This window comes from Amphiprion ocellaris, chromosome 9 (assembly GCF_022539595.1).
Source record: "Amphiprion ocellaris isolate individual 3 ecotype Okinawa chromosome 9, ASM2253959v1, whole genome shotgun sequence".
Classification (NCBI taxonomy): domain Eukaryota; kingdom Metazoa; phylum Chordata; class Actinopteri; family Pomacentridae; genus Amphiprion; species Amphiprion ocellaris.
The window spans coordinates 32,598,338-32,609,109 of NC_072774.1; the positions used below are offsets into that span (position 1 = coordinate 32,598,338).

At 43.3% G+C, this 10,772-nt stretch overlaps 1 protein-coding gene across 4 annotated transcripts in view; it reads right to left on the reverse strand.

Moving 5' to 3' along the window:
- ldlrad4b (low density lipoprotein receptor class A domain containing 4b) overlaps positions 1 to 10,772 on the reverse strand; it is a 287,600-nt gene that overhangs the window by 39,673 nt on the left and 237,155 nt on the right. The window contains exon 1 of one of the 4 annotated variants that reach the window (XM_035943344.2): positions 4,657 to 5,070. The exons of the other annotated variants lie outside the window; for them this stretch is intronic. Within the exon in view, the coding sequence (XP_035799237.1) occupies positions 4,657 to 4,750 (94 nt within the window). The 5' untranslated portion in view covers positions 4,751 to 5,070. Of the gene's footprint in view, positions 1 to 4,656; positions 5,071 to 10,772 lie in introns of those variants that run through there. 4 annotated transcript variants of the gene reach the window in all.

Below are 10,772 nucleotides of genomic sequence, written 5' to 3' on the forward strand. Positions count from 1 at the left end.
ACTGACGCTGAAGCGACTGAAGGTCTATCCAATACGGACACTTTCGCAGTATGCAGTGGTGAGCTAAAGTTACCCGGGCCAGGTGAAGTGTGTCTGCAGGTCAACTCTGTGGTGTAAAAACTGGGTCTGGGGACTCCTCGACACCAGTGCCTTACATAAAACAAGGAGCTCTTTCTTAACACCTGCAAGTTGAGCACCGCTGTTCACTGCTATAACCCCTCAGCTCAGGAGAGGTGGCAGACTGAATAAGGCTCCATTGAGAGACACTAACCAAGTGCAGGAATTCCCTGTGAAATTAATTACAGGAGCAGTGATCGCAAAAGAAATCTGTCTGGGAGGGAGAAAAAAATAAAAAGATTTCTTTTCTGTAAATGCTGTTGTTTGGTTGTCTTTGCCACTCCCCTCCCCAAGGTCCCCGAATTTCTATTCAGACTCAGAGTTTGAAGTCTCTCTCTCTCTCTCTTTTTTTTACAAGGCTCATTATTAGAATTCATTAATAATAAAACTAAATAAAAACCAAACTAATTCCACATCAACAACACCTCCACAAACAAGCGAAACAAAAAAAGAGGCAAAAAAGCAAACCCCAAACAAACAACAAAGAGCTTAGTGAGAGATTGGATTGGCTGTCTGGCTGGAGACTGCAGGGTAAATATTGGCTGAGCCTGAGAGTGGCTGTCTGTGTGTGTGTGTGTGTGTGTGTGCATATATCTGTGTGTAAATGTGTGTGCCAATGTGTACATCTTTGTCTATGCCTTTGAGGGAGAGTCAACAAGTAGCCGTGTGCGTGTTTGGCCTGAGGTAGTTGACAGATGACCCTGCTGCCACCTACACACTAACACCACTCATACACAGGATTACAGATCAGGCCGTTTACATCCGTCTGGCTGACTGGCCCCTGCTGCAGGCTAACCGTTACATACACAGAGATGCAGACAGTCACTCAAGTCTCTGACTCCTGGGCCCAGGACTTTCCCAAGAGGCAAGTGTATACTTCTCTGTGTGCATCTGAAGGACCAGGAAGATAATAAAGATATTTTAGGAATATTCTACATAAGGGTTTTCTAGTGTTTTCTCTCGGGAGAGACACGTTTAACAACAGTTTTTGTTCAGCGAGGGAAAGGTATGATTTAAAATGTTTCCATAGTAGCGCTGATATGATACCACAGTTTTAGTATCAACAGAAAAATAGTACTTTTGGATGCCTCACTGTGAGAAATGTGTTTCTACAATGTGCTTGAACACAAACACCTGTGTAAATATGTCATAACAGTGTAAAGCTGGCAAAGTTACGGTTGACATTGAAGACTATCTGGTTAACCTAAAGTAACTGGTGAACGGGACTACAAATCTAACCAGATAGTGGTAAGTGGAAATTCTGCTGCACATGGACTTCAAACAGATACAGAGATTAAATATCTAGCCCTAATAATAGTCTGTTTTGTCGTGAATAATCATATGTAAGAAAATAGAAACATAAGATTTAGGTGCCTGGACTGAAAACATGTCAGGTATGGCAAGTGATGGTTTTATCTCATGTAGTATGTCAATGCTTGATGTCAATCGTGGCGACATTGTCCAATAAGAACCCAAAATGTTCTTTGACACACAGGTTAACAAAGTGAAAAACAGGATATCCACACAGAACTCTTGGTACAGTCCAAAGACAGGACTAAAATTATTTTCCTTAACAAACACAAGACAACCAGTATCACACACACTGGTTTGAACGCCACTGTTGTTTTCCAGACGTTGGTCCGTGGCACATCCTAACTCATGACATCACTCAGGTGGTGAAAGACAAGCAAGCTATCAGAGATTAACATGTAGTCTGACGCGTTTCTCAGCCAACTATGATCTCCAAATCAAACACAGTGACCATCTTACCAGACATATATACTGCACATTCTGAAGCTGGTATTATATGCAAGAAAGTCAAAAATGAAGAAATGACTTGCTGTGCAACAAAAAAATCTTGTGTCCCACTGGAACCCAACTGAAATACACCACTGGACAGCACCCCTTTCCCAGACTGCACCCAAATCAATCTACTTTTCCAGTCAATTTTCCTGATTGTCAGTTCACTTTCACTTTTCACAAGGATCTCTAAGATTCTATATTACTAAACAAACCACTGCACTACTATCAAGGTGACGTCCACTGATTGAAAAGAAAAAGTATTTGCATTAGGTACGAGTGAAATGACCTCAAGCAGTTGGCATATAGTATTTCCCCAGTAGCTTAAGAAAGACGGTGCTGATAGCAGTAAGAGTCAATACTAGATTAAATGACTTAAGAGTAGAAAATGTTTGCAGAACGCATGCCTGGAGTGTCACCCTGCAGGGACTATAACTCCCTACAAGAACGTGACCAACTATCTAGTTCATAGCTTTTATCTCTGTGGTCATCCAGACAGAAGTAATTCTCAGCTTCATCTGTCAGACTGCAAACTGTAGGTTTAGCTTAAGTATGAACACGTGCAACTGTCACCATTAGACCTCAGGACTTTATAATACCACACCTACAATATGACATAAATGCTCTATACAATGAATCCAAGCCCAGCAACAGATAGAGACTAACACTTGTTAAAAGGTCTCTGCCTTTCAAATCCTACATGTGAATCCCAGTGTGTAGGCTGAGGTTCAGTTCCTGGCCATGACACACTGTCTGCGCTGTGATCCCTCTATGTTCGTAGTCCCTTTCAATTTTCCTCTTCGTCTGAATAAAAGAGGAAACACACCAGTGAGACGGCCGGCTCCGCTTTAAAAAAAAAAAAAAAAGGGAGAAGAAGAAAAAAGAAGAGGCAGACTGTAGCTCTTTTCTTCAGCCAGAGAAATCATCAAAGCATGAGCTGCATTATTCAGCCTTGCCGAGTCTGCATGACAACACAGCCGACAAACAAGAGCTCTTTTCAAACCAGACGGCCACTACAGTAGGACACAGCTATTTCAAACCACTTGTGAATGGAGCTCCCTCCAACTAGTGAGACGTTCAGATGACTAGAAATGCACTGAAAATACCAGGCCAGCATTTATTCAAAGTAACAAACACAGACACATGCGTAATCATAAATACACTACACAGTTTGCTTTGTAGTTTAATACTCTACTAGTGTAAATAACTACAACCATTGGACTTTTTTGTAGCGCTGCTCAGGTTAGAAGTCTGAGACAGTCCTCCTGGATTATCTAATTAGGCTCTCTTCTGTATCAGCGTATCTCTGCATGCACCAGTTCATGCCCGACTATGTGCGTTTTTCCTGGCAGGCAATACGATGATGCCACAGAAAACGAATGGTGGCACACCAGTCCATCTGCCAGACAAGTGCACATGCACACACACACACATGCGCACACACACACACACACACACACACACACATGCACACGTACTTCTTGGTTACAATGTGGCGTCAGCACAACCACACTATGCTGCCAAATCTAAATCTAATATCCTGCATTCACCTCATGTTGCCCGGGCCTGGCCTAGTCCCCAATGGAAATTATACATCACTGTAACTCTGTCTGTCCATACTGTAGCTTGTCTGTGTGTCTGCATGTCTGTCTGTCAATATTTCAGCCTGTCTGGCTTTGGATGTGTCTGTCCGCATCCCTGTTTATATCTCTGTCGGTACTTGTCTGGTTATGAATCTACCCGCCTGTCTGCATGTCTGCTATGTGCCCGTCTCCTGTTTATTTGTCTTCATCTGTCTGTCTGCAGATCTGTCACACTGCATACATACACTCACTGTCTGGCTGTCCACTGCATTTCTACCTGTCTACCTGCCCGCATGTGTTTGTCTGTCTGTCTGCCTTTCTGAACACTCAGCCTCAGTCATAAAGAGGAACATCTGCAGTGGATCTAGCAGGCAGCAGCATTAGGGCAGAGCTGATAATGATAGTTTCTCTCTGGGCTGCTCAGAAGGCAGACAGACATAACATACCATTCCAGCGTTTCCTGTCTGTGCTGACAGGCAAACTATTTAACCCTGTGTGGTGATCTCTCACAGCATATGTACAGCCAGCCAGGCCTATAGGGCTGTAAATCACAGCTCTATCTATCTATCTATCTTAAAGTATCAATTCAACTTAAAAAAAATAACATCAAGTCAGAAGAAATAGTTCTGGAAAACTCACATTGGAAGTGATTTTAAAAGCTACAGTTTTTTAAAATTACATTTCAACAGCTAAACTTTAAGTATGTATAACGCTATAGCAATATTTCACTGTGAGCAACTGTTGAGTGCCACAATACATCCATGTAATATTAATGTCAGAGCTTCAACGTAAGCTAAAGTGTAATATAACAACCATAAACTCCATATTGTGAGCTACAGAGACACTTTAAGTCAAATAAAGACAATAAAAGTGGTTATAAATACCACTAAGTGCTCTAAGGTCACCATAAAGTTTGTGTTAGACATCCTCTTAATGCTAATGGAAGAATTATAGGTTTACTGGAAGGGTTTTTGCGGCAGGAACCGGTCACTGCGAGTGAACAGAAGACTTGGTTTACCGTGTTGGATGAATAGTAAGTCTGATTTGTTGTCCTTCAGTTGCTACACTGCAGCACATCAGACGGATTAGGCTCTAAAGTGTCTCGGCAGGTTTTTAAGTTCAGCGGACGTCGAGAGGAGCAGCTAATGTTACTCACATATCTCCATTCCCTGTGGCTGGGAAGCGGTGCAGTTGCAGGAGCAGGTGACATTGGAGTTGCCGGGGCCGCCAGGGGCCGTTAGGTTTTGCATGGGGCTGGGCAGACCGGGACACCGCTCCGGGGAGAGAGCCGCCGCCGCCACCGTCGGGGCCCCCCGACGGGAAAACAACAAAAAACTTCCAGGCAGCGGCAGCAGAGTCCGCCGCTACGAGTAACTCCTGACAGTTTCGCACTTATTTTCCCACGGCTTCTCTCACGCCATATTTATGTCGGAACAGCTCGGACAGTGAATTAGCAGGCGATTTGGGGACGAGCCATTGCCCGTGGCTAACGCATTGTATACTTTTTTCCGTTCCTTCCTCCGCCGCTGAGAGCAGCTGTCCTTCCCCTGGTTGAGTCGAGCAGACACAGCGGCTGCAAGCCCCGCCCACAGCCCGACAGACTGCCGCTCCGGCCAATCAGAGCGCTCCGGGGGAGGGACGGGGAGGAGGGAAAAAGAGGTGCTGCCTTCAGGAGCAGACAGAAATATCACAATTCTGACTTCAAACAGCCAAACGCAACAAAAATGCCATAGTCCAACACCTGACTGCGAATTACAAACTGGAAAAGTCAGACTTTACTGTGACATACGAGATGCAACGTGTTTAAGCTTTAGGGGCAGTAAATTGTCTCATTCTCCCATATTTTCTTGCTTTTGCAAATTTGAATTTCATGATCACAGTTTCAGCTTTAGTACTTACACAAAAACAGAAATAGGCCCTATACACAAACTTCTATTATCTTATGTTTAAAATATATTAACACGCTGACTTGACTTTTACTATTTTGTCTGTGCATCGATTAATTTTATTCTACTTTGTCCTTGCCACTGGCGTAAGTGACAAAGCCAAGCAATGTGTTTAAGCCCTCAGAAAGTTACTGTCTTTAAATGAGCATACAGCTATTTTGTTTATGCAGGGGCCCCTATTTCAGCCAAGCTTGGCTTGGTGCTGTCTGGTATCAGTAGTTAATATTCATGAAGCCCCTTGCATATATTAGCCATGGAATGCATTAATTGCCTATGATGCTGGTAGACTATTCATAAATATTACAATTTATAGAGCTGATAGTCCTGCTTGTGTTTTCTAGCCAAGTCTGGGGTATAAAACAAAAAAAATTTAAAAACATTTGTTTAATATTAACAGAATAATAGTTAAATCTCATCCATTAAACGCCTGATGCACCAATGTACTATTTTGTAATGTTGACCTGCAGAATAAATTATGGGAATGTATTTCTAATTGTAACTCTTCAACAAAATATAAGTATTTTAGGTGCAAAAGTACCTGAATGTGCAATGACATTCATACACACAACAAGGAAACAGGGCTCTCCTAGGAGCCCTTGAAGGCAGCAATGGAGAGAGGATGGGACAGGGTTATGTGTTAGTGTGTGTGTGCCTACAGGGGGATGGTTGCACATTGGTGGTTTGGAGGGAGGGAGTGGGGAGGGGGTGTGTGTGACCTGACTCAGAAAGCTAGCAGACGGCCGGGTCGTGGTTGACAATGGCTGTGGGAGAGCGGAGTGGGGGGGGGCAGGACTGGTCGGTCTGGTGTGTTATTTGGGGAGGGTGGGGAGAGCGCTTCGAGTTTCACTCCCTTGTTACAGCAGGCCACAGCCAATGGAGACGGCTCTTTGAAGGGGCTAACCTTGAGGTGACCCCATGCGCCAGTCTTGTGGTTCAGGGGCACATGTGCAACAGAGAGGCAAGACCCCCACCACCACCCCTCCGCCCCAACTCATCTCCTCTGAAGCTAACAGTGCAACACACACACACACACACACACACACACACACACACACACACATACACACACACACACACACACACACACACACACAGTAAAGCAGGACTGTCTGCCGTCCATAAATAAACTAGGCTGTTCAAATCTGAGCGAGGCTCTGAATGCCACGCTAGACCAGCAGGTTCCCAAACTATGGTCCAGAGACCATGTAAGGCCACTGCAGAGCTTCTGGGTGGCCCTCCAGCAAAGCAAGTGTAGATACTACATTTGTGCACCGCATGAAGGCAGAATAATTCAGGTAGTTGGTTAGCATTGTGTTAGGTAAAGGGGAGGGTCCCTCAAACAGGCCAATAAGCCCCTCTGTGTTGTGGGCCCAAATCAATCAAGCAGCTGTCACTAACAGGATGTCCACCTGCAGAGCCAGTAGACCTGGCTGCACGCCTTGGTTATACTCCCTTGTGGGTGCGCACTCCATGGATGCATAGTTGTTGTTATTATACTATTTTCTGGTCCACTTCCAGTCCACTTGGAAGAACCCTTTCCATACATAAGCATACATGCACAGCAGTATACCGGCATCTTTGTATTCCGTCCATGAACACTACTGCCGTGTAGAAGAATTGCCATAAGCGTTGGTCTCCATGCGAGTCCCCACAGTCTATGGTGGATTAGAGCAGATGATAAAATGTGCGTCACACAAACCCAGCAGACCCTCGCAGATACAAGAAGTAGAACACTAGTGTTATACTCAAACTAGTTCATTTTATAAATTTTTTAGTCACATGTATTTCTTCTTTGCCTGGGTGAGGAGAAGATTCAGGGATACTTGAAAGCTGCACAAGGTCAGAAAACTCTTTGATATAAATGGTAACTAGCTGCAAGACTAGCAGTAGTCCCACATAGGCAAACCACTCTGAAACACAGAATGTTCTGGCTGCACCTCATTATCATTCTGTTATAGGCATAAGAAAGAGCTCTGGATAATTTCTATTTTATTTTTTAAAAACCCATTCATATTTGGCACAGCTATGCCAATGGTGTCCCTTCAAGACAGCGATGCAGAGAATTGTTTTGGTGGAACATTTTCTTGCAGGGAGGAGAGTATTTTTATTAAAATGGCTAATTCACACACAAAAAAGTGGGTTGGTTGCCTTACTGTATGATATTAATTCTCAAAAAAAACACATAGCTAGCAGAAAGGGGCGGACAAAACCATGTAAAATGCGCAGTCAATGCCAGCTTATACCTGCAATCTACATCTGGTGAGTCAGATTAGACAGCCATCTAAGCAAATGTATTATAGGTATTAAGACTACCCACTCAGCTTTTGTCACATTTTACCATGTATAGATAACAGTGAAGAACTTCCAGGTGTCCCTTCAACAAAGCATACATTGATTTTTATGACATCTATGCACAGGATAAAAAACAGATATTACAGGAGTGGCTCCTCTGATCAGACACTTCGTCTCTTGCAAACCACTTGTGCTGCATTTCATAATAGTAACGGGGGAGAATTTCATCACATATACCGTATGCCTTGACTGAATAAATGGTAAATGGTAATGGCTGCATAGAGGGAGTGCAGTTTGACCATTTTCATTCTGAAGACACCAGTAACCAAAGGCAATAAAGTGAAATGGACCTCTGTGAAAGAAAATAAGTAAATGGGAAAAGCAAAGACCTCCAACAGATGTTCAGCATTAAGTCCCGCATCACTAGCCAAGTTCTATATCCAATCATGCAAAAATATTTTCCTTGACAGCGGCTTCCAGTGAATTCCGCACTCCTCCATGAGCGGACTGACACTTTTGGAATGGGGGGAAAAAATAAAAACAGACGCATGACCCTGACGCAATTTACAAACGCCTGGCAGCTGTCATAATTGTATTGAAGCAACAAATTGAGGCGCTGCTGTGTGTCAGTGAAAGCAGCAATATCAATCGAGACGCTGAGGAGAGTTTTCTTCTTTTTTTTGTTGTCTGTCTTGATGTGAGGTCACTCTCATGCATGTACACCACAGACGAGCTCTCATCCACAGACAGACTCAGACACACATTGATTCTCACTCCTGCAACCCACCTCTATCCACCACACACACACACACACACACACACACACACACACACACACACACACACACACACACACACACACACACACACACACACACACACACACACACAGTCTGTCTGGAGCGTCAATTTAGTCCCCCGGGGAGCACGCAGGGTGACACCACTAACAGGCCAGACCAGACTAGACAGCCAGCAGACAGATAAATACTAGGCACGGCTGAATACCAAATGCACTCTAGTCTACCAGCTCCCCTACCATCCCCCTTGCCTGCAGTCTGCACACACACACACACACACACACACACACACACACACACACACACACACACACACACACACACACACACACACACACACTGCACACATAGCCTCTCTGTGCCTCTCTGGGGAAACGTCTGTCTCATCATGTATTTGAGGAATACTAACTTTAGGTTGATAGGTTTATCACGCTCGGCACGTGCGTGTGTCTATTTCAGGAACTTTGCGTGGGGCTTTCCTGCTTACACATGCTTATTCAGGAGTTCACTGCATTGTTCGTGTTACCGCCGCTGTTGTTTGGTGACTGTTCGAATCAAAGCATGACATGTTCAGGCTCTGGCCCCCGAAAGATCTAAAAATAAATATTCTTATTGTTTAAAATGCAGGCCAAAAAGGAAACACCACCACCGTGTGTCTGCACACACTATTGATGACAACACAACTCCAGCTTCATCTGAAGTCTGTGTCCAAGTGTGTGTTCAGATGTACAGTATATGTGAAGATAAAGTTGAAGAGGAGGTTTTCTGCATTTTCTATTCCCATAGATGACTAAAAAAAGTGCTTGAAAGTTTAGTTGAGATGAGACCATGAAGGCATCAGGAATGTGATCAGACCAATACTGGAAAAAAAAGCAGCACTTTAAAGGCCTCAGTGGAAGGTAACTCCATCCCTCCCCTCTCTAAAAAAACACAAAACCCCATGACATCTAGAGCAACTTCTCCATGGTGCTGAGCTGGAGGCTACTTCATAGCGCCATCTTGTGGCCCATTTAGGAATCAGGTCTGTTTGATGCATCATCCCAAATGCAGAGTGGAGAAACGGCTCCACTTCACAGGCGTCTTCTTCAGTTCTCCTCGTGTCTCTTCTCTGCTGCTCCATCACTTCTGAAACCAAAGCTGTCTCCTGGGCATGGCTTTAAGCTTTGAATCAATTACGCCTCGTCTTCATCAGCAGAAACCACAAGGGAACACAGAGGAGGACACAGGGAAAATGAAAGAGTCCCCTACAGCTTCTTTCATAGAGATGTGCTATGCTCTTGCACAGACTAGAAGGTTCACAGTGAGTCATTTGACAATTTGACAAACACATTTTGAGCACTGAACTCTGTGGTACTGTCCTGTATAGAAGAGACTATCATTTAGATGACATGGACAAAACTATGTAGACACGTCAGTTCTCATACGCTTGTATTTCATGGTTTGTCCTGGGCTTTTAAGTTTTTAGACAATAACCTGCCTCTTTGCAGCAACAGTTGTTGGAAGGCCAAGGATGTTTTAAAGGAGCACTTTTTACACATGAAGTTAAATTCACTGTAACAGTTTATTCAGGTTGTGTAATGGCGATGTCATTAGGATTTTCTAAGTTTCAGCTTGAGACCAAGATTATATTAACCAAAAATATATACCAGTAGGGTTAAAATGATAAGCTGTTAATTTGATGAACAAGAAATTAATTAATTCATGAGTTGGTTGAGTAATATTTTGTGCAAATGTGGTATAACTTCTTAAATGCAAAGATTTGCTGCATTTTCCTTGTTATTAATTTAATATTTATAATTTAAAGTGACTGATTAACAAAGGAAGACGTCTGAAGATGTTACTTTGGGCTGAAGGCTTACTTGTTACGACATTTCTCACTATTATGAACATGAATCAAGAAAATAAACTAAAATGCTAACATCAAAAATCTACTTTACAGCCTGTGTAATAATCAGCCAGTGTAGACATTTATAATACCACAAAACTCACAAGAATTACATTTTCCCTGAATATACAAACACACTTTCATTTAAATACAATTTTTATGCAAAAATGATATTTGTAATGGAGTATTTTACAGTGTGGTATTAGTAGGTATGGGGCTCTGTGTTTGTCTGCCATCACTGCTGATGATGCAGCTTCTGATTCTCTTCTTGATGGGTCTGAAATAAGCCAGAGGCTTTCCTAAATGGAGCAGGAGCAACATTCATTTATGTCTTTGACTGGAATGACTGAAC